Source organism: Syngnathus leptorhynchus, chromosome 9 (genome assembly GCF_054491065.1).
Source record: "Syngnathus leptorhynchus isolate UIUO chromosome 9, UIUO_Slep, whole genome shotgun sequence".
In the NCBI taxonomy this organism is placed as follows: Eukaryota; Metazoa; Chordata; class Actinopteri; order Syngnathiformes; family Syngnathidae; genus Syngnathus; species Syngnathus leptorhynchus.
The window spans coordinates 3,839,358-3,865,112 of NC_141203.1; the positions used below are offsets into that span (position 1 = coordinate 3,839,358).

Below are 25,755 nucleotides of genomic sequence, written 5' to 3' on the forward strand. Positions count from 1 at the left end.
ATCATTTTCTTATGATTTAACCTGCAAGGTTGTTTTTTTCCCCCTTCTCTTTTTGAGGTTTCAAGGAGATTATTTTCATGATTCAATTTGTTTCCTGGGGCGCAGTGCAGAAATAATTGGGTGTTAAAATGTAATTTCTAGGATACCTCGCACATAAATCAGGACTGCCCCAAAATACTTGTGTCAGAAATCCATCACATTCGCTGCAAAACATATTTTTTCCCAACTTCACCTCGGTTTTACAAAATCATCAGTTTAACACCGGTCACTGTTGTGTGTTTTTCTTACAATGCTGTACGTAGAACTTGTGGAAATTCATTTCATTTCCTTGAAGAATAAAGATTTAAAAACTCATTGTAAGACATTGGTTGACAGGTCAGTCAATTCTCTCAGATTCAAATGACAGTCATCCTGTTCATCACCAGCACATTGCCAAATACAATTTTCATTGCCATGTCGACTAGAACCAAATCAAATGTGTTGCGATATTCAGTCAACCTGGAAAAACTACTGTATTAATTAGCCGGATTGAAACATCAGAAACGGCTCGTTCACAGATAAATACAATGATCATTGTCTGCTATAGTTGGTGGCAACAAAACCCTTTTAGGTTAGACAAGACAATGGCCTGATCAAATGAAGCTTCACCATAGTTCAAAATATAACACCAAAGCAATATTTTTATATTAAACATGGTTTTGGTCTGAGCACCAAGAAACAGCAAATGGATGGAAGTGAATTACATGCTTTCTAAAACAAATGCAGGAATTTTCACTATTGCTGACAGTTTTTGTTGTAATATTTGAAGTGACTGGCAAACAAGCCATACAAGTAGCACACTTTTCCTATTCTTGCACATGAGCTGCAATAGATTCACTCAACCCCCGCAGCCCGTGTTTAAAAGCTATTATTCATCGCTAGCAGGCCTTGGATGTGTTCACTGGTGTGTACTGTCTACTGCTTTCATGAAATGCATAAATAGCCACAGCAATCATGTTGCCCTTTTTTTATACCGTTGCCCCTGTACGGCCCAGCTGAAGTGGAGAGGCTCAGAGGGCAAAGAGGAGGCCGGCAATTACTAATCCTGCACATTTGCCGCGTCACATCCCAGCAAGGGCGAGGGGGTCCGAGCGGAGGGCGATGACGACCCTGCATGATGATTCAATTCAACCTTCATTCAACCTTTTGACTCGACTGACACTGATTGGACCGAGTTTACGCTCAGCACCTGCTTACAACTGTATGTACAAACATATGAGGCTAAAGGAAACCAGATTTTGCTTCAGACCAAGGCCTTTGAATGCACCGCTGTAATGCAAATGCATGATTCAACTCCTAAATGTGAACAATGAAAATTAGTGATGCATGATAGCAAGGTTTACTAATTGCGGGGTCAAGGGCGCAACACGAGTCGCGTGTTAATTTTCATTGGGTTGCTCTTCTGTCAGTGTGAAATGCTATAAACTACGTTATTGATGTTAAATCAGGCACACATTGGCAAAATCTGTAAATGTAATATTTTTTCATTTCACTCTCATTTGCTGTCTTACTTCATGGCGTCAGCTGTCTTCATCAACTAAGAGGTCTTCCAGCATTAATCTTTGAATGCAATGCTAGGAAATAGGAGTTCAGAACATTCAAAGAAACAGCAATTGGTCTCCTCAATTAAGGTTTATCACAGGAGCTGTCGCAAATTTGTAATTGGGTTTGCAAGAATAATCAGGACCTCACTTAAACAGCACGTCTGGTTTCATTAATGTTTTTGTTTTTTTAAACAGGCAACTCTCTAACCCTGGTCTGAATGGGGCAGATAAGCCCGGGATGGAGAGTTTGATATACGGAGCCTGATAGCTTGCATCTGTCAGACATTTCCCAAAACGAGCCTCTAAGGCAAAGTCACCGTGCTTCTCAGCCCCCGTGCACTGATTCGTGACACGTAAGAATGGCTAAAGAGAATTTATGGCATTGGCCAATCGTCTCATGCTTTTTTTCATTGCATTTACTCCAAGGTGGCAGCTTAAATTTATGCAAGCCTGAACATGTTGAAGTCTGTATTCAATAAGTAAAACAAGACTGTAAATATTTTGTTTATTCTTTGATTAAGATGGACTATTATAATATACCATACATACATATTACCAACTCCATGGCAGTTTTGCCAAGCTGACTTATTCTCATCTGGTTGCATGTCCTTTATTTGTACAGTACACAAGACCTACATAAATATAGTCTAAAGTTAAACAATATTATAGATCCTCGAGTGTTTGGATGCTTTTACCTATCTGTGGTTGAATATATGTTAAATAGAAGTATGTGAAATCACTCTATTATGAAGAAATGACATGATAACATGACCACTTTACCATAGGAAAGAAAAAAAGGGGAGGACCACAGGAAAAATAAAAAAGTCTTAGTCCATAATAACGGGATATTTTGATTCAAGTGTTTTGTTTTTGGTTTCTTTTTGGGATTCAAGTACTTTTCAGTTTACAGAAATCCATTATTCAGTGTGGAAAGAAACACAATAGATCCATCCACTCGTTTATGCCAAGACCATTCAAATATTGAATATGATACATAGAGGTAAATCTTCCATAAAAATATTGTGCGTAACCCCAAAGAGCTTGTAAAATCAAATATACGTAACTTCAGTTGATGCTGTAATTTAAATGAATATTTAATGTATATATTATTTAGAATTTATTTACTTTGAGTCAATTTATCATATTGAATTCATGCAATTCATAAATAAATAATAATAAATAAAATCATATGTAAAAAACAACAACAGGTAATCATTTTATTTTCCCCCTGTTAGACAAGAGGAACATAATCAAGCAGCCATCCCAAGTACACCGCCATATCTCTTTCTAATCCCCCTTTCGAAGTCATCCCAATACAGTGATAAAACATGTTGTAAAAACAACCTCAGAGCTGCCTTTATGTTTTTATTAGTGCTCATGTGTTTTTGCTGTGATAAAGTCACCAAAATCATATTTCAGCCTTGTTGATGGAAACGCAAGTGACTGTTATACGGGCACGTCATGTCATATTGATCGCCAGACCCACTGGATCGAATTAATGTTGTTGTTTTTTCATGCACTTCTTCAATTGTATTGTGTGATATTGTATTGTTTATACATCTGTAGCCGTCCCATCCCGTCACTACGTAATGTTGAGGGCCATGACTGTATTTACGTTATGCTACCTCTTGTTTAGCGGGTAAGCTAATTGTTATGACCACTATCATTGCTCTCCTGATAGTGTTTGTCTTGATATCTCAGCAACGGGCGCCTAAAGCGTCTTTTTTTTCATGTTTGGTCTTTAAGCGACAGTGTTTGTGCCATCGCTGGCCTACTTATGCCACTTTGAGGATTATCAAGTCTTACATGTACCTAGGAGGCGTTAATCAGGCTGAGACGCGGCAAAGAGAAGATTCCCTTCCATGGTTCCCACACTAAGAGGGATGGCCAGCAGCATTCTAGGGACGGATCTTCACAACATTTCAAAGTGACGATTCCAGCTCGGATATTTCTTGTGGCATTGTAAATAGACAAACACTAGTATGTAGTCTAGAGTATAGCATAAGTTTATTGACGTTAGCAGTGTAAATGTGAGTGTGAATGCCAGCATTTACCCCGCCTCTCACGAAAAGTCCTCAGAGATAATCTCAAGATCATCCGCTCTCCCTAATGAGTATAAGCGCTTTAGAAGTTAGATTGATAGATGAGTGCTCCTGAGTTGTCACTGCCCAATGTTGACACTTGATTAGTTGTTTAAGTCCATTTCAGGTAATGGAAAGACAGTGTTATGGCTCACTTGGAAAGAAATCTAAATAGCCATGAATTGGAATTGAGCGCTTTGACCTGTGGTGTAAATCCAGCCTTTGATATGGGACATACAAAGCCTGTGGAGATATAATTGGACAATCACAAACCAGCACAGGCAATCTAAACCAATTGATATCCAATTGCGCAAGGTCTGCCTGGTCATTAAAAGCCGAGAGCTGGAATTGAGGGAATAAGAGACACTTGTACACCTTTGGCAAACTCATTAAATCGAAGTAATGCAGGTGCAAGCTGCCTGACTTCACTGTGAATCTTAGTACGCTTCATCCTGGGAATCTATGGAGAAATTGGGAGAGAATATTAATATAACAAAAAGCATCTCTTGAGGGCTACTCTGGCCTTCGTACCTGATCTTTCCACAATAACTATTCATGGTAGAGAATTCTGAACTGCTCTTGCAGATCTGTATACGAGAATCGGAGCGGTCCCATCGGACCTGGAACGCTCTGTGAACAATGCTGGGGAACAATAATCTCCCCAATTCCTTGCGCTGAACCTCATTCATTGCGTAAAGGGCAACAGCTGCTTATAAATGACATTGCTGCAGGTGCATGTAAGAAGCCAGAGGTGGTCACTAGAAGTTAATTTAATAGAGGCCGTGAAAGTCCGGCCACTCCATCTCCTTCACGTGCAGCACATGAAGACAAATGTCCAAAACCTTTGAACCAGAAAACAATCTCCCACCGGGGGCTTTATCAGCCACTTCATCTCCTTTAGCACTACCCTTCATCTTAAACATGGACAGCCAACCTGCAGACTTGCTCAATCTGTCAGTGATTAATAATGGTGAGGAGCGTCAAGCACAAGCACCATTCATTTGCTATGGCAAAGTCATCTATTCAAATTAAGAGCGAAATTGTACAATAATGCACCTGTGCTCTGACTGACAACGCTTCTTAAGATACTGAAATACCTACTAAAACATTTTTAATGTGACTTACCCCACATCAAGTACCACGTCCATCAGTTTTCCACTTCAACAGCCATGCGGGAAACTGGGAAAACCACGTTGCGTTCAACGCATCAGTCAGAGCGACAGCCAAATAACAACAATGGAGGACAACAAGAAAGAAACCGGAACACTTCAGCAAAATGGAGCCTGTCGACTTATCAGTCCTATGTGATCTGGTCTGAAGCTCCACATTCCATCAATCCAGCTGTAATCTTTCAGCACAACGGGCAAGCCTTACAAATTGCCTAGCAAGCACTGTGGCGTACTATCAACTTTGACCCTTAGCTGTGGGTATTATTGACTTCTCCTGCTATCAATATTTGACCGAGGAACCCGGAGGACACACTTGATTGTGTTGAAGTGCTTCCTTGCTTTTAATCCATGTGGGAATCCTCAACAGAAGTGAGCCGAGCAGCATGCAAGGACTTAGGTGCAGGAACTAGTTAAGTACGGGCATGCCATGACAAGTGATGGTTCAGATTAAAACATGGGGTTGTATTCTAGTAGCTGAAAACTGTTTTGTTTTACAATGCTCTAAAATTGCAATGGGGATGAATAAAACGAGTGATTAACGAGTGTGTGTGCGCATATTTGTGTGCGCATATGTGTGTGTGTGCGTGCATGCATGGCACAGGGGTATCTTATTTGTTGGGATTCAGAAATGTGCAGTTCTAGTTTTGATTTGTGTGTTTTACCTTTGAGGCAGCAAAGTCAATGAAATCTCACATCTTTCAAGTACTTTCAAACTGAGTTGAGTAAGGGAACATCATTTCCAGGGCAGACTGTTTTTCATGGTGGAAGTGCATAAATTATGCATTTGTTGCCCTTCTGCTCTCTGAGCGGAGTAGCCAATGTTAAGAAAAATCTTTAGCTTCAGATTGCTATGTAAATCCTTGGAAATGGCTTCCCAGGGAAATGAGTTGGGTGGATAGATATGGATGATGAAAGGATAGATAGATAGATAGATAGATAGATAGATAGATAGATAGATAGATAGATAGATAGATAGATAGATAGATAGATAGATAGATAGATAGATAGATAGATAGATAGATAGATAGATAGGTAGATAGGTAGATAGGTAGGTAGGTAGGTAGGTAGGTAGGTAGGTAGGTAGGTAGGTAGGTAGGTAGGTAGGTAGGTAGGTAGGTAGGTAGGTAGGTAGGTAGGTAGGTAGGTAGGTAAGAAGGAAGCTTGGAATGCAATGTAACGTATTTATAAACATGAGTTGCCTTGTCGACACCATTTTATGTAGGTGTCTACAAGGCAACTCATGACAAGGCAACTTTGATTTGCAACAGGGCGCATAAAAAATAACCTTGTGCAATAAGCCACATTACGTCACTAAGTTTAAAGCTAGACATGATCACATGTACAGTACCTTTAGTAAATTCCCACTTTGAGACAGTGTCACAAAGAGCTACATGCTCCTATGCATTCACAAAAAGTTCTCACATTCAGTTAGTTTTTGCTCTCTATTTTCTTGTGACCTTTGCATTTGTTACCGATTGATACTCAATTTGATGGCATTTAGAAAGGAAAATGACTTGACGTTAAACCTTGGCGACCAAGTCGGTGCCAAATTGGATCATTTGGGAGCTGTCACTCACGGCAGATTGATCCGGATGGTGCTAATGCTGCATTTCCACACCTGACAATGTGAGTATAAAAATACAATGCCTTTACATTTGTTGATATGAAGACTCGTAATTTTTAAAATATGCACGTTTTACGCAACATCTATCAACCACACGGAAATACATGAGTATAAAAAAAGTTTATTTTGGCTATTACCATTTATTTGTGTCATTTTCAATTTAAACTCAAAACAGTATGATTCATTTTAAAGCATACCGGAACATCATGATCATATAAGCGAGTGAGCTAAATTAAGCGATATCATTTAAAATATGTAAAAACATTCAATCAAGACTTTTTAGGAGTAAAAAAAAACAAAAACATTCATTCAAAAATATTCCTGGAACTGACTGATTAAAATGTGTGCTTTGGCTTCTGTCAAAAGCGTCCACTTTATCTTGTATATTTTCATAAATTTGTCAGCTAATGAAATGGAGACATAATTAACTGCAAGGATATATAACTCAATCAATGTTTTAATCAAGAGTGGAAGACCAAATCCTGCTTTAAAAGCTTTGGTCACACACAGACACACACACGCGGGCACACACACACACGGGGGCACACACACACACACACACACACACACATATACACACACTCTCACACACACACACACACACACACACACACACACACACACACACACACACACTCACACACGCGCACTTCGTCTTGTGCACATAAAGGACACTGTTGGCAGGGACCATCAGAAATGGATGCTATATAATGCTAACCCTGGACCCAAGTCAAAGTGTTGAATGTCACCAAACCACTTCAACCATTTTTAATTCCAAACAAAGGTAGAGTTTACCTTGACCTATGTTGCCTGTGTGCCTTTAAAGACTGAGGCCTTGTAAGTGACCTCAGGAAGACAATTAATCTATAGATGTGTCCAAATCTGCACCCTATTCCCTATAATTCCACTAATAAGGTCACACTATCTTGTCCCTACGTGTATCTGAAGGTCCACAGGGGAAAAAATGTGTTTACTTCAAATTGTACACAATGCACTTGGAAAATTAGTGAGCATCGATGTTCACTCAAAAGGTTAATATAGACCACATGTATTTTGAGTATGAACATTAAAACCGTACAGTAACTAACTATACACCATGGAAATTATTACTTCATTTTATGCAATTGCATGGATCTACAACAAAGAAAATAAATAAGTTTTAAAACCAAGATTTTTATTTATTTACAATAAATTGTGTGAAATCTAATGCGGCAGTGCATCATGAATGAAACAGTGGTCAAGTCATATGCGACGAGGAGCGAGTGGTTAGCTAACCTTAACTCGAACAAAATGAGGTCACACTATCTTGTAGGGGTATCTGAAGGTCCACAGGGGAAAAAATGTGTTTACTTCAAATTGTACACAATGCACTTGGAAAATTAGTGAGCATCGATGTTCACTCAAAAGGTTAATATAGACCACATGTATTTTGAGTATGAACATTAAAACCGTACAGTAACTAACTATACACCATGGAAATTATTACTTCATTTTATGCAATTGCATGGATCTACAACAAAGAAAATAAATACGTTTTAAAACCAAGATTTTTATTTATTTATAATAAATTGTGTGAAATCTAATGCGGCAGTGCATCATGAATGAAACAGTGGTCAAGTGATATGCGACGAGGAGCGAGTGGTTAGCTAACCTTAACTTGAACAAAATGAGGGAACTATTGTAAAGGCGAATCCAGTGTAAAGTGTGTGATTGTATGAATGACGGATTAGGGGATAAGGATGAATTTTTTGACAAAGTCTGTGTATTTTGTGTGCTTTCAACAAGTAACATCTGAAACTACATCTTCTACTGTGGCTTTCATGTTTTTTGCTTGTCTCAAGTGTTGTAAGTGACGCTATATTGTGATAGAAATTTTGGCTCACAACACAAAGCAAAAAAATAAAAAAATAATAAATAAATTCATTACTTAATTAAAAAAAAAAAATACAATACATTCTATTGGGCATCAAAATAACGTACAGAAGACCGAGCCGACCCATGAATAGAAAACAAATTGGAATATAGTAATTGACAATTTTAATAATTTAATAGTTTTATATTCTGCCCTGTAAATTCTTGAAAAGACTGGGATAAACTGACGATAAACTATTCCCATGAAAATTAGGGTTGCCCTGCCATACATTTTGTTGTTATTTTGTCCAACAAGGTTTGACAAAAAAAAAGAAAGAAATCCACATATATAGTTGAATCTGCGAGTCTGAACCTTGAATATGCAGAAAAGGTGCATTACAACTAGAAGTATCTGAAGCCTCCACAACTTGACATATTCTGCCTGAAAATTCCTGCTATGAGTCTTGCTATTTAAATATTCAAAAGACTTGAACAACACCCGTCTAAATAAGAGACAGTCGCACATGGACTCATTAGTAGAACATAGCAGTATGCAAGCACAGTGTAGGATTGTCGCCGTGGAGACGGATTGTTAAATACCTGAGCCTCTCTTGGAGACCACCTTGACACACTTTGACAGTGTGACATAGAGCAGAATCAGCAGAGGGCCGGGAGGTCTCATCTTCATCCTTGTCCTCGCTTTGCAGCCTGAAAGAAAAAAAAAGAAGCGGTGGGGGCAAATGAGAGAGAGCTCCTACATTCGTGGATTCGGCTGACAAAAACAGAAATCACAGTCAGAATACCTTCTCATTTGTATTTATTTGAATACAAATGAGAAGGAATTCTGACTGTGATTTCTGTAAACGATTGTCTTTAAATTTTTCATACACACATTTTAAAACTTATGGATGTGGGCGGGGTGGGTTGGGGTTTATGGTCTAACAAACAATTGCTTACATGGCCCAGTTTTAAAAAAATGTATCATGGATATAATTGCAGGGAAAAAAATACAGATGGCTCACTTCATTCGTTAATAATTGTGCCAATAATTTACTGCCAAAAATGTCACTTTTGAGGATTCCATCCTCTGTTGTGTCTCAAATTGTCTCAGCCAAATTCTGTGGTAGCCAAAGATCAACAACATTTTTGATTCACGAAGAAGTGATCAAGCAATTGAAGTGAATTGTGTTGTAATCAAAGTGAATTGCACCATATCACACCTGCTCCCTGAAAACACACAATAACATTTTGGTAACAATAATTTTGTGCTAAATTCCAATGTTTATTACAATATTTCCTCAAATAATGTCACTCCACAATAATCCAATATGTGCATTAGGAACTTAAGACTTATTAGTAGAAGTGTGTGGAGGGGTGAAGATGCCCCATTCAAAAACTAATAATTTAAATCCCAACACAATATGTGCACAAAAAGTGAACACATTTGGAGGCTAATCAAATCACACAAGACACAGCATTCTCTAACCTCTACACCATCGGTGTCAAACTCAAGGCCCGAGGCCCCCCACCACGTAATTTTATGTGGCCCGCAAAGACAAATTTTGCATCTACTTTGTGTCATCACTAAAAATATAAATTGTCTTCACTTTTAAGAAAAATAACATAACCATTTTTATTACCATTCGTCTTTTTAAAATATTTTGATCTTTGATTTCAAAACTAAGGCGGGTCGGTGGCGTACTGGGTAGTCCGTCCGCCTCACAGTACACTGCGGTTCAGAAAATGGTTGGATGGATTTCAAAACTAGTCATTCATCAGTCTGTTTTGTAGTCTACAATGTATATCGAAGACGTTGACAATCATAATGGCCCTCCAAGGGAAACAATGACTACGATGTGGCTCGCAAAAAAAAAATGAGTTTGACATGCTCTTCACTATGCCAGTGAGCATGAAGGAATATTCCAAACACTATCACAATGGACCGCAGTCACAGAATCAGTCCCTCACATCCACATTTCCTAGGTTCTCCTGGAGGAAGGTGGGGGTCTTTCTCTCTCATGATTGCAAATGGGACAGGTTATCACAGCCGGTGGATATATGTCATGGGAAAAACCATTCCCCGAGATGCTGGCAAATCAATAAAGAAATAATTACACGTGTAAGAAACAGCACTTTTAATAGCCGTCGTCATTACAGCAAGGCGAGGGAATTTCAAATCATTACCTCTTGACTAACCGAGTTATAGCAAATATCCCTCCTATATCCCTTATCGACTCATATATTATATTAATTGACAGAGGTTAGCCATTCTCAACACCTCATCATCTCAGAGTAAATGACATCATCTAACATGAGGTAATTATGCTCTAATCGGAACATCCTAAAGTAGAGCCAGTTGCTGATGTATGAATTTGGCCTTATACTAGAAAAAAAAACAGGAATTAAGGAAGATAGTTGTTATCGCAGAGCATTAGGTTATTGCACCATATTCATCAAACGACTTTTTTTTTTGTCGAGGTAAGTCGGAGAAACAACTACTGAATGTTCTGAACCCCCATTTCTAAAGAATTTATTGTTCTAAATAAAACTGTCAGTGAGTCAGCGCCTCTGCTGGCTGCAGCCAATTAGTGCATTCAATTTTGCCTCAGACACACTCCAAGACATGATTAATTAATTATCCATGAAATTGTTAACCAACATTGTCTAACCTATGAATGATAAAAGTATTTAAACTTGAATAGAGTCTTTTTTGTATTATTTAAAGTTATACTTTCTGCCTTCAGGTCCAAACTGTCAGGTCAATGATGGAAACAATCATCTGTGTAGAATATATGTGAAGAGTCAGATCTACAGGAATCCATCCGGAAGAGTCTTGAATTCTCAAGTCACATCATATTTCTGTCAGTGTGTATGAGAACATGCAAAAACAGAAGCCAATGATCCGGAAAGTTAAACAAGAAGAAGAGGAGAGGACCCTGGCATTTGAAAAGGAGAAAACCGACATCGAATGGGGAGCCAGCGAGCTGCAGCAGGGGTCACGTGTCAAGCAGATTAGCATAGCTAATGAAAGGAGCCTCTCTAAGCGTACGTTTGGACAAGAAGCCTTTCTCTCCTCAATCATTTTCTTTTTTGTAATCACACAAGAACACAACACACCACAGAAAAAAATACATTCAGGCAAACACGATAGCAAATGTTTATTTTATTTTTTTGCAACACTAAATGGACTTTAAACCAGTTGTTGATTTACTCTCTTATTTTAGCTACAGTACTGTAATTATATGTCTACAAATGGAGACACCTGCTCCCTTAAATATGCGTAATAACACAAAGTGAAAATTGTCCTGGAGAACGGGACATATGTCTATGAGGAGATAGTAGTCCACTGAAAATGACAGTATATCCTCAAAATATGCTACTCCTGTGTCTGTTGAGCTCGTTTAAACGCAAACTTAAATAAAACTATAAAGAAAAATCTTGCAACAATATTGAAGATTACCTTGGGTCTTTTAAGAACAATTTGTATTTAAGTAGACTGAGCTGGTCACTCTACAGTGTTTCAATTTAAGTTTGTTAATTTATTCAGTTTATTTATTCCCTTATGTTGTGTGTGTGTGTCTATGGTCAAATGCAAGGCAGCTTTGTCACTTATTACCATCTTTTTAGTTCTCTATCACTGCATTCCCGCATAGATGTCAATTTTTAAGTAATATTTTATAACTCGTATAACACTTGACAAAAATATATACACAAATAAAAACAAGTGAATGTGAGGCTTTGTAAAGCTCCTTGGCAGCCGCTGTATGGTGCAGATACTCTAATATATGCACTCTACCATTATAATCAAATCGGGTTCCTCATCTGTTGGACTATGACTTTTTTTTCCCGAACTCATAAATAGCAGACTAGGATCTGAAGGCCTTCTCAAGAATGAGGACAGGCGGGGATGGAGGACGATTATTTTGAATAAGGACCGAGGGACGAAGGGTGCCCAAGTTGAGGAAGGACGACAGACTGACATCTCTGTGTAACCTAAATTTGTATGGAAGTTAGAACAAACTGTAGTCCGCCCCTAACATACACTAACACAGTTGTAGGATACAAAATATGTGAATTAAAAAAACCTCAAGCCTTTACATATAAAGTATTAAAATAAAAAAACATTCAGTAAGCAGTAACTCAGAATGATTTTGTGTATCACGCGACTCTTGTGTCATTTGTGACCACGACATGTCATACATCAGGACCAAGGACCACCTAGACATAATTGTCGATAGTTTTAATTTTACTACCTCACACTTGCACTGTGAGCCACGCTCGGGTGTCTTCATCCAAATTACGAGCACACACTGGAGTTTGGATTCTGCTCTCTTTTGTTGTCAAGGTAAAAACTATAAATCATTAAGATGAAGGATCACCAAAGATATTGCTTTTGGTGGAACTGTGAGAACATGTTTAATATATTTGTTGCGTGGTATGAAAACGTTTCAGAACAAGAAAAATTGTCCAGAATGTTTTGGTTGAGATGGACACTTAACAATTATGGGTAAATTAGGCTCGACTCCAACTTGTGATTGACAAATTAATTGATTAAAAAGTGTGCTTGAACGCTTTTGTCTGTATTGTGCTGCACGTGAATAGTTGCGAAGAAGTTAGCCTTCTGAATGAACCCAGTTAACAGACCTGCTCCTTGAAGCCCACCAGAGAGCAGCTGCACAGTACACACAGTTGGTCACACAAGCAAATCAAAGTCCACTAATTAGCCAGGAGTTTATTTGGGTGAATGCCTCCTAAATAATGTCATTTGCATCCCTTCAATGACCACACTGTAGCTGCCCAACATGGGAAATACGCCAATTATATTTTGATTCACTCGACCGGAGTCTTAGACTGGAAGCTTGCAGTCGGATTGAAAAGGAACAATGTCGTCCCGCTCATGTCTCGGCTCCGCAAGCACACTGGGACTCAGGTTCTGCCAGCCATGACATCATCGGCCTCACATCTTAACGTACACACACAAAAGTGCATTGTGGTCCTTGCAAAAAGCCAGCAAAACACCAAACACTCTTTTGTTGCAACACCACAAAGAGGCAGCTAAATAAGAAACTGAAGATTGTTTTGTACATTATTTAGAAAAATGAAGGAAAAGCCATAGAGAGATGAAGAAAGAAACTATTGGAAACTGTTAAAAACTGCATTTGTGAGGGGTTTTCAGCTACTTCGGTGACAGTTTTGCTCTCGTACCATTGCAACAGAGTTGCATTTATCACGCGCCAAGCTCTGTACTTCTTTTTAATTCTTTTTAAGTGTGCTACTGACACTAACATGACCAAATTTGAAGAGTACTTTACAAGTTGGCGTCACCTTTTGCTTTATGCTCTGTTGTAGGTGACTGAGCTGGACTCTGAAACAAACACTTGTAAAACCATATAGTACTTGACACCATCCACAGTTTTCAGTGCAGAGATGACCCCTGGCCTTTGCTCAAAATGGCACAAATATGTAATTTAGTTGTTGTGTTCACTCTCAGGGGAGTACAGAAAATGGTACATATGCTCGATGACTCAAGATTTCAGGGGGGTGATAGGTGGAACAATAACTCCAGCACCACCAGAAGTCCTCAGCGCTATTGTGCGGGCCGGTGGGTTAAGCCAAGCCCTTTTGTTATACCTCTATTTTCCAAACCGCTTATGCTCACGAGGGTCTTCTGGAGCCTATCCCACCGATCTCTGGGCAGTAGGCAAGGTACACCCTGAACTGGTTGCCTTCTGTTGTTATCTTCCGTCTCTAATAAATAAAGCAGGAGGCAGATGAGTACAATGATGTGTGCACGATTCATGCATGAGCACCGCCAGGATCGCACGGCATGCACATCCTCAAACACACCTGCTCCCAACACCTCCGAGGAAAGGCGCGCACTCTGCGTCGTTGAGCCAACGAGCTAGCGGCAGGAAGTCGTGTAACGACCACAGCGCACATCTGCACCACCCGTCTGTGCAGATGTTTGCGAAAGCAATTACGGATAGACAAATTTACAATCATTCTAAAGCATGAGCTTGTTCTAAGGTTACAGGAACTGAAAATAGGAAGTCAATTGGAAACACCTCATGCAAGCATCCAAGTCATATTTTCTTTCCCCCCAACAATCCAACCCACAATGCTTTGGATGACTTATTTTTATTATTCTTCCAAAATTTAAATCACCTTTTTGGGGGCATGAAAACTGGGTATTCCGCTGAAAAAGAAACTAATCCAACCATGCAGCCATCCATCCATCCATTTTATATGCACTCATGCAACCTCCAGACAAGAAGGCCAGAGGCTGGATTCAAACCCCAAGTCTCAGAATTGTGAGGCAGATGTGCTAGCCACTCAGTCACTGCACTTTGGCAAACTCCTACTCGACAATTTGTCTAAGTTAACCACAAACCCTGGACAGACGGGCGTTGTAAATTGTGACTTTTTTTTTTTTACTGCGCCAACTAATCCGGGCGAAGCATGGCATCAAGGTTTAAAGATCATTTTGAAAATTCACAATGAAAATGGAGGTTTTAACATTTTGTCAGATTGCTGCCAAATTTCAACCATGTAAACAAGACGGATGGGTTTGACTATAAAACACAAATCTCTCAACTCAGCGCCACAAGGTCAAAACTGGACCTAACTTGTCTGTGATCACATTCTGTGCTGAAAGCATGCATAGGCGCCCCTACAGTCAAATATCCATCAATGTGCCAAGCTTACATTCTCATTTCTTTCAAAGTACATACAGTATCGTAATTGTATTCCTAAATGGACAAATTGCATAATGGACTAAATAAAATTCACTCTCAACTATGTACAAAGAGTATTTTAAACATTAAGTGCTATGAATAAGTAATGACAGGAACTATTTATTATCAGAATATAATGTTTAATAAAACAAATACTTAAGGATGAAAAGTAGCACAGTTATGGGAGTGGGTGGAAAGGGCACTGCTCTGAGCACAATGCTGTAAATAAAAGAAATTAAAAGTTTCTCTCGCACACATTCTGTACTTCAAGGCCAATAGTACCTCTTGATCAATAATGCATGAGGGATAACTGTGGAAAACTAAATGAGAACTGGGCAGGTGGAAAAATACTACAAGATCATAGGACTGTTATCATGGGATGAGCATGTACGTCTCTGCTGTACTGTATACGAGCACCGTATGTATAGCATAGCAGCCCGTGTTCTGTGAAACGTTACATTATTGATATGCTATGCAGTTGGCCGCTGTTCAGAGAAACCTTTGAAGCGATGCAGCGAGAGACACATGAATTGATATTTAATTCAATAACGCCGTGCAGCCGCTGGAGTCAAACAACACAATTAAGGGGAATGAAGAATTATTCAAAGCAGACAAGTTGGGCTAGAAATGATACTCATATCCAGTCCACTGTTTTGATGTTCCTAAACTTTTCAACTTTTAAGTTATATCCATGACAAATTCGAGATAACATTTCAAAACAGATCAGAAGTGTGAACAAAAAAAAGATCTAATGTTTCATAAAATATGAATTAAAAAACAATCAGTCAATAAAAATATGTTAAAATGTCCATCAATAGAAAAAACTCTTGTCTTGGTTAAGTCTAAGTTACATATTAAAATCACAACCCCTCAGGCCTATTAATTCTGTCGCCACTTATTTGTGACTTAGCTGAGATCACAGACCAAAGAGGGTTTTTATTTTAGAAACTCCATTTGTACTCATAGTATTATTTGTCACCGTGACAACGTAAATCACAGCAGACTATGAATGATGAACTGGGTCGAGCCAAGCAGCAGATGTTTGTTAAATGCTTTTGACCACGGGCAGACCTTGTTCGTCTCCAGAGGCTGCCCATAGGAGGTTGGCGCTAACAAGCAAGGCTCACTGAGCTATGCCCTGCCTCCGTCCCATCATGCACCGCTCTCGGTGGCTCGCTGAGTGAGATTAATTACTGCGCTGTCCTGAACCGCTTCGCATTCTCGCTGCTCTTTTTGTTCCATCCGACAGCAGACATGCACCTATCAGACCGATTCAAGCACTCAGGAAACTTCCATGGCGGGTAATAAGTGATAATGGTTACTCAGGTGCTATTTTCAATTACAGTGGAGCCTCGGTTTTCGAACGTCCCGGTTCTCGAACAAATCGATATTCTAACAAAAAATGTGAGATTTTTTACAAAATCCCGCATGCCAACTGACTCCGTTCGTTATTAGATTCTCGTTACTCTGAGGATTGCATCAACTCTAATCATGCCTCCAAAGGAAGCAAGTGGGAGCAGTAAAGCCATCCTAAAACACAAAAACGCTCCTAAAGCAATGCGACAGTGAGCGCCCGGCGCGCTGCGGTTGCGCATCACTCAATGACGGAACCACCCCCACTAATTGTTTGTCAGTAATGATTATATAGACAGTGAATAAGTTCAAGCTAATATAGGGTTTTCACATTTGGTGGGAAGAAAACTGAACGTAAAAAGGACGATGAGTTATGAATTTGTGAGGGTTCGTTTGGCAATTCTCCTTAAGTCCATTAATGGGGTACTCCTTCCGCCGCTTATCTGGAAAAGAGGTGCTGTAAGCGGCCACACATGACCGGCCACACATCGCTGGAAGTCTTGTGCCCCTAATCTTTCCAAGTCCAACTTTTAATTTCGGCTGGGCGACGCGGCCAGTGGCGGTCTCTGAGCTTTTTAGCTATAACACAGAGCCCCATGTCTGGCTGGTAAGAAGCTGTAAGCTGTTCTGCCAATAATGTCCATTTATCCATCTGAAGATGAATCTGCCACAACAAGTCATAGGAGGTAGCGGGACATCTCAATGCCTGCTTGCTTGTCTCACTGTGAGAGTTGTTACATTTTAACATTTACAGTCGTGGAGTTCATTCACATATTCACTCAAATGACCTTTTCACTTTTTTTTCTACGTAAACACGTAAATATGCTGGATCTTTTTGCCTTCAGCCAAGCCACACCCCCAAAATAACATCACCTTTACAAACTCTAAAGGGTTCTTAAACTGCATGAACAGTGCAGGAGATTTCAGGCAACCAGGATATACACTGTTTACATTAACTTTGTTTATTCTTTTGACATCATTATTTTTTGTTTTCATTGTCTTTTTTCTCATATGTATTTTACTTTATGAGCAGTACTTTGCATACAGCTGTGTTGAGAAAGTGTTCTGTGGGACCTCAAGAGAAATGAGTCACAGTGCCAAGAAATACTGCAATGAATGCTACCATTAAAGAGCCCAGACGGAAAACAAGGAGGAAACAGGCATATGCTCTTTCGGGACTATAATTAATAATATGCAATGTGATTTAGTTTTTTTTTAATGGATGGACTTTGCCACAGTCTGTGTGGTTTGAGTGCATCATTTACAAAAGGAAGCTTTGAAAGCAAAGCTTTTTCCCCTGAATTGTCTGATGTTAGGGTGAGCTGCGATGTTATTATGTCACGCAGACACATTGACGGGATTGAGGAGAGCAGCAAACGAGGCATTTCCCCGCAGAGCTAGTTGATTTGCTCTCAGCTATGTGGCTCATTGTCAGCAGTCTTAAGGATGACTGGTTTGCAGTCAATGCTGTCTTTGATGGCAAGCAAGGCCAAGACTTAGCAGGCCACCAGTGACGCCACACAGACACACATTCAATTGTATTTGAGATTCGCTTTTTTTAATAAAAATGTATGTAAGCATTTAAAGGGTCTAATTACAATCCCATTAAGTTTTTTAGCTTCATTTGCTCCCCTAAAGAAATCATCCATCCATCCATCCATTTTCTGAACCGCTTTGTCCCCACGGGGGTCGCGGGCGTGCTGGAGCCAATCCCAGCTGTTATCGGGCAGTAGGCAAGGACACTCTGAACTGGTTGCCAGCCAATCGCAGGGCACACAGAGTCGAACAACCATCCACAGTCACAGCTACGGCCAATTTAGAGTGCTCATTCGGCCTACCGAGCATGTTTTTGGGATGCGGGAGGAAACCCACGCGGACACGGGGAGAACATGCAAACTTCACACAGGGAGGGCCGGAGGTGGAATCGAACCCGCACCCTCCTAACTGTTAGGCGAACGTGCTACCCGGTGCACCACTGAGCCGCCCCTAAAGAAATCAGTTGATCTAAAATAGATCCAATGAACAATGTGTTGGGTGATTTTTTCCAGCCAAAAGAAAAAGTAGTAAACGAGCCATCAAATATGTATTGATTTTTTCAAGAAATTGGCCGCAGATTGTCACCTCAGAGTATAACATTACATGGAGACTTTTCTTTTATCAATTTGTACTTAGAACGTCTTAAATCAAATATGTATTGGATTTGCTGAAGAAATTGGCCGCAGACTGTCACCTCAGAGCATAAACTGTACATGGAGATATTTATTTTATCAATTTGCACTTAGAACTTCTTAAAAAATGAAAACTCTAGTATGATCTATCCATCCATCCATTTTCGGAACCTCTTTGGGGGGGTCACGGGCATGCTGGAGGCTATCCCCGCCGTCATCGGGCAGCAGGCAGTGGACACCCTGAACTGGTTGCCAGCCAATTGCAGGGCACACAGAGACGAACAACCATCTGCACTCGCACTCACACCTAGGGGCAATTTGGAGTGCTCAATCGGCCTACCAAGCATGTTTTTCGGGATGTGGGAGGAAACCGGAGTGCCCGCAGAAAACCCGCTCGGGGAGAACATGCAAACTCCACACAGGGAGGGCCGGAGGTGGAATCGAACCCGCACCCTCCTAACTGTGCAGCGGACGTGCTACCCAGTGCACCACCGAGCCGCCCTTGATTTAACTTCAAAACTATTGAATTTTGAAATTGTTTTCTTATTTGTTCAAAATCAGAAAAGAAGTACACACAATTAATTGTATTGTTTTATTTGATTTGTTTTAATATAAATTCAACATAAGCTTAAAATGTTAAAATGTGTTCCAGAGTGATGATTTTGTACATTATTGTTTTTTTTTAACTCTTCCATTGTTTCTGAAGTACTATTCTGAGTCAAGTACTCCAAAAGGATACATCAATGACATTTTACTTCTTAAATATTCGTATGAGTAGTTGCAATATTGGACTTGTATTTATGAAATCAATATCAAATCTTGCAGTATTGCACACGACGATTCTTTGCTCTTAGTGAAAACAAGTACCGAGCAGCAGAGCAGCCAAATATTACAAAATGGCATGATAAAATCAGTTTTACATGCTAGACACAAACTGTATCCATATTTGATAGTTCATAATTACTATACCAAGAAGATTGCGGCAATGTTGGTACTTTGAGCTTATACATTTTGTATGAATATAGGAGCAACAAAACACACAATACCAACGAATGCAATAGAAAGAACATGTCATATTTCACGATTGTGTTGTTTTCCTGCTATGTCACTGATCCAAACTGGGCCACACAGCCACGCAAAAAAATTGGGTCACTAGAAGCATGTAGTATAAAATTCAGGTTTAACTAGACTATCACCTGCAAAACATTTTATTTTTATTTTCATCCTTGTGTGCATGCAGTTGTTCTCCCTGGAGGCAGAGGCTCCGGGTGCATCTTTCACTTTAATCAGCACAACCATGGCCACAGCTAAGGTAAACCTCGGCATGGTCTGAAATTGCCGAAGCATTCCATGAAAGCTTTCAATCCGAGAGCGGAGAAAGAGGCCTGTGATTGGCTTTGTACACTTGAGCTGCTCGACAGACATACACCTGCTGTCCCATTGGGACAGATCGTTTACCATATGTTGCAAATGGGGGAAAAGAACGGGAAAAAAGTGAGTGTGCGAGAAGAATAGCACCGTACATTTGCGGAGCTTATTTTTTTTTCTTATCTCAACTGCGCTGGATGAAGTACTGCGGTGCGACATTTCACTTAAAAACAAAGCTCCCTAAGGCAGAAAATGCCGTCTTGAGCTGTTTTCAAGCAGTGAGGAAAAAGCATGCACAATGAAGTATCCATGGCAGAGCCTATCCCGTTGTCTGCAAGAGGCATCCTTGTATCAATGGAGCCTAAACGACGCCAATAATGGTACCCCCGCTCATTCCCCGGAGTCCTGGCTGTTTAAAAATCGATTCTGCGCTCCACTAGGGGTTGCCTGGGAATAGACAGAAGTGGAAGAAATTGAAAGGAAAGGAGTGCAAGAAGGAGGAGGAGGTGGCCAGGGAGATGAAGAGCTGAGAAAAGGTTACAAAAGATAAGAGGGATACGAGTGAGTGGAAACTTCAATTATCGCTTCATCCTCCTATCGGCCCATCTGTACAACACAAATGGCAAAGACAAATGAATCGAGCTTGATTTGCAAATTTCCCGTGTGCTGTGACTTTTAGCCGACATTCATATTTGCAATTGAAAATGAAAAGTGCCCCAGTCATTAAATTCCCTCGATTGTTTTCATCAACTAAAATCAATGCCTCATGCCTCATCATTTCTAATCAACGCCTGACTTGGATCCAAAGCATGAACTTAGTTATAAATATACTCAAATGTTGACCACAATACATTTCCATTCCATCTATCCACAGCTGCAACCTATCACAGCTGACTTTAGGTGGGTGGGGTACAGCCTGGACCAGTCACAAGGAATATGTATATGAACAAACTACCATTCCCATTCATCACACAATGAACAAATTACAATGTAGTCTCCATTTAACATATTTGTTGGATTCAGGAGAAAGTACCCAGAGAACATTTGCAACCTCCACAGTGAACGGCCACAGTGGCATGCAGGCATACCAACCACCGGATGCAATTTACATTGAGAACAATTATACTGGGAATAATTCATTCCACTCAACCGCTATTGTAAAACATTCACACGCAACATAGCATTTCATCACACGGGAAAAGGATGTGGCGGTTTGTTAGTGCAAGAAGCTAATGCAGCGAGCTACATCTTCACTAAGTGCTTCTTCTTAGAGTCAAACAGATGAGGCCAATCTCAGAAGATCCACACCCAAGTATGAAAAGTAGGTTGCAAGTGGCTCAGAGTGAGATTGCTATCAAGTCAACAGGAAGGGACAAAAACAAGAAGTAGTCATTTCCAACCATCTGACACTGAAAAACTACAAACAAAAGTACTTGGAAAACAGTCCTATGCATGGGAGTATGCTGTTTTGCTTACTTCTGCCTTATCAACCATCATATTTTCAGAAAGGCTTGCAAGAGAGAAAAGCAAAACACACGGGAGAATTTCTGCTTTGATGCTGTCTGAAATCAGGTCTAATGCAAATGCTGGTCAAATTTGAAATTAGGGCATTCAAACTTCAAGGTAAAACTGTAAGATTGATATTCAGTCCTTGCACTCTTCATGCATGTACTGCAGAGATAACATGGTTGCTTTCTTAAAAAAAACTGCTGACATAGTTGTTTACGACACAAAATCTCAAGGCCCTCTTGTGGCCGCTGGAATTCTGCTGGGAGCAAAAGGAGGAAAATCGGGTGACATTCCGCTGGCATCCCAGCGGGGCCCATTGCGGAGTGATACAGCTGTGTCGCGGGTTTGATCCAGCCTCAGTGCGCCTTCCCAGTGGGAGCGTTCCAGAAATGTTCCTTGCCGAGCACAACTAGCTGAACTGATCTTTTGATCCATGCTTAAAATTCCATTGCGACTCTATCAAGATGACGATGAAATCCTAGACTTCAACCTTCGAATGGACAAATGTTATCTTTTTTGTGCAGATATCCGTTCTTTACCAGGACATTAAAGTGGAATGATATTGTACAACACCCCAAAATGAATCGGGTTTAAATGACAGAATGAAATAATTTGCAGACATTTAACAGGTCTTTCAAATATAATAGCACACCCTTCAATGGAGATGTAAACAGCTAATGAAGGACTCACAGGTGTCTATATTGTTGAAAGGAGTTTCTTCTTCAAAAGGGATAAAACCTAAGGTCTTTCTCTGAAATGACCATGAAACTCGACTACTGAGAACAAATGCCATTCATAAATTTGTTTTAATTGCAAAGTGAGTGTTTATGCCAAGAAAGGTAAGCACTGACGTTGGTAGCTTAATGCGTTCAGTCCAAGCCGGCAGTATTTCACAAACGTTTTGGAGCACCTTTTCTACTTCTTAAAAGCCTTCTTACAAGAAAGATATATGACCTTCACTGGCTAAAGGAGCAACTTGGGATACTGAGGAAATTCATAGCTGAGCAGGAAACCCCCACCTGCTCCTCTCTGTTTATTTTGTTGACCGAGTGACACGAAATTAGCTGGTCAAAAAAATCCCACAGTTTTCAAAGTGAGGTACACGTACCATGAATTCAAATCAACATGGGTAGGAATCTTCAGTCCTTGACGGCCGGTGTCCTGCATGTTTTCTGTCTCCTAACAACCTGATTCAAATGATCAAGATGGTTTTCCAGCTTCTGCAGACCTTGCTAATTCTCCATTTGAATCAGGTGTCGCAAAAGGGAGACATAGAAAACTTGCAAAGCACCGGCCCTCGGAAACCAAAGTTGCCTACCCATGATTTTGAGAGTCTTCCTACAAAAAAGGAACGATTTATTTTCAATCTGAGAAATCGTTAAATGCTTCTCACTTTTGTTAAGATCAAGTGCTAGATGCATTTTAGATTTGCACAGTGTATGAATGAAAACACTCCTGCCAGCCTCAGAAAGAGGGAAAACGGTTGTGTAGCCCTCTCAGATTGATTTCCAATAACACAATGCTTGTGAACAGCAGCACCAGCGTGTATGTGCCCCCTCCAACTCGGCCTCTGTGGAATGCCGACACGGGCTATGTGTTTAGCGCTTTTTGTGCCTCAAATTGCAATGTGCTTCCATTTTTCCATCATGGAGTCTACAGGCCAAAGCATTCCTTATCCGACATCCTGCAAAGCCAGACTGTTTAGCCCAGAGGTGTGAGATGCAGGAGGAAGAAGAGGAGGAGGAGAGGTGCCAGATCATTGCTAAGGCCAAGAACATGACTGACCGTGTGTCACAGCTACACACAACATATGACGGCTTGAACACCAACATGCAGTTGATGCCTCTGACCCTTGACAATGACGTTGCAATGTTGTGACAGCGCTTCAACCTCATGACTACTTTGAAAGCAGGTATTGCAATCGTATTGATGTCTTACGGCAAAGAAAAAAAAAAGCACTTTTGAATCTGTTTGCTAAGCTCTTATTGTCTCGTGCTTCCATGTTGATTTGTAGGCTTTATACCGGGCAATTGTGTTCATTGAGGCCCTAAATTGTGTTAAATGCTTACAAATATGAAAGCTTGGGACTCTAAATTGTCCTCAAATGTGATTGGATCTATTTACGAGTTGCCAAAGCACTTGAAAATAGTACGGTGGAGAAACTGTGAAAAGGCAACATTAATGGATCCGTTTTAATGAGATGTTCTATAATAAGGAAATGAAAAAGGACAAGTGTCCCTTGTTTTTACTTCTCCACAGTAAGGAATCTGAGAGGAGAGTAAATTGAATACAACAGACCACTGCAGCAAAGGAGAGACCAGAATAAAATGGCATAACAGGGTATGCTAACTTTGTCACATTGATTAATTTTGGCATTTCTCGCCATGTATCCTCAAATGTTTCAATTATATGAATACTTATGTTAGCAGAGGGGTCAAGAAGCACCTGTGGCAAAAGCCGAACTGTGGCAAGAACCTGGATTTGACAACAGTGTGTGACAGCAATGAGAAAATGACCATTTGTCAATCACTGGCTTACGTCACCCATATGGTATGAGCTCGGGAAACAACCCTCTACAAATGTAGAAAGAAGGTGGGTAGCAAGCTCTAAGCTTGTCAGACTCCACATCTCAGCAGACCATACCTGGTCCACCACCATCTCTCTAGGTGAGGAAAGACTCAACCTTTCCTCAGGAAATTATGCCAAGCCCAGCCCAACACTTGCTGATATACCTCTTCACATCCATCGCGGAGAGTATGCTGATCCACTACCGTACAAGTTGGCTGAGCAGCTGTACTGCGAAGAACAGGAAAGGCCTAAAGCGAGTAGTGAAAGCAGCAAAGTGGGTGATTGGATCTACTCTAACTCCCCTCAGAGACATTTACACTGGCAGACAACTGCGGAAAGCCAGTGGAATTACTGAGGACCCCCACCCTGGACAATCACTTCCAAACCACTGTGGAACATAAAAGTCTCAAACCACAATCGTCAAAAACAGCATTTAGCAGCACACCATGAAATGTATTTGTCTACCCTGCAAAGACAACATAAGATTTGATCCTACACAATGTTTAACACGTTAAAACAAAAGCAAATTTTTATGGTCAACACTGCTAATGATGAGGTGAAGCCACACTGATTTTCAATGTTCCTACAATAGGGACAATAAAGTTATATTTTATTCTATTATCATTTCATTTAGCGAGCAGTGGTGGTGTACATCATCCACTCGCTCTAAGAGGAGAAAAAAATATTTATGCTTGATATTAGTCAAAGGGAGGGAATGTTGGTACAAGGTAGCTGGAGAAAACATAACTTGGAGAAGATACATTTCACGGTTAACCTGAAGACCGTGTTGATCAATTAACACTAAGTTTGGTGGTGGTTGTTTATAAGGTAACATTAAACCAATGACTATAATGGTCCAACAGTATGACGCCGACTGGAAAATAATGCTTTCCAAGACGAAAATGATGGACTTTCAGTCAGTTCACTCTTGAGGAATTAACTCATTTATGCCACTGACAACTATTGACGTCACATCTATTTTAACTGGGCTGGACCTGGATGAGTTAAACACAGTAAGAGGTGGACTAAATGTGATAAAAGCTATCAATTTCGATCGAAACTGAACTAAACCTTAGATTAAACTTAAAAATCGCTGATAAAATTAACAATGGCCTGAGGCAATGCGTCAGTAGTAAAGCGATAGATAAAAAGACAAGTTTAGTAAGTGGAAAAAACAGGAAAGGCTTCAGGCTCGCTGAAAGCTTGAATAGGATCATCAGAACAGGAATCGGACAGATTGAATGTATTTGGAAACAGTTTGGGACAACTCTTTGTGCGCTGAGTTTAAAAGATCAGAGTGGCTTCAGACCAGAGGCGCACTCATTACAGAGCGAGGGAGCTAAGAGCTCGTATCCGCTTGGCGACATCAGAGATGGCTGTTCAGCACACAGCATATTTATTGCAGCCCTGTGCACCCCTGGAGACTCATAGCAGTGTAACACACAACACAGCAGATGACAAAATTAAATGTCTACAAACATCAGCAAGCCCTCTCTTGCCGCCCGTCGTCTTCGATTGCTTCTTCACCAGATCTCACATGGCCTCTTTTGTTGTTTGGCTTTTTTGGACTACACAGCTTGAGAGCAGAGGCCATCGGAGCCGTTTTCTGAAGCGAGTTGACAAGGCAAACAGAAAATTGAGTCCCTCGTCGCTCCTTACTCGTGCTGCAGTCCGCCGAGAGACCGCGGCTTAATATTTCACTGCTGCGAGCAAATCTGATTCCAACGTCGCTCTTACGAGTAACTGC

At 40.3% G+C, this 25,755-nt stretch overlaps 1 protein-coding gene across 1 annotated transcript in view; it reads right to left on the reverse strand.

Moving 5' to 3' along the window:
- The window catches only part of il1rapl1a (interleukin 1 receptor accessory protein-like 1a), a 287,826-nt gene that overhangs the window by 158,248 nt on the left and 103,823 nt on the right, over positions 1-25,755 (reverse strand). Inside the window, exon 5 of the mRNA XM_085921128.1 lies at positions 8,909-9,016. Coding sequence (XP_085777254.1) covers positions 8,909-8,996 — 88 coding nt within the window. The 5' untranslated portion in view covers positions 8,997-9,016. The remainder of the gene's footprint in view (positions 1-8,908; positions 9,017-25,755) is intronic.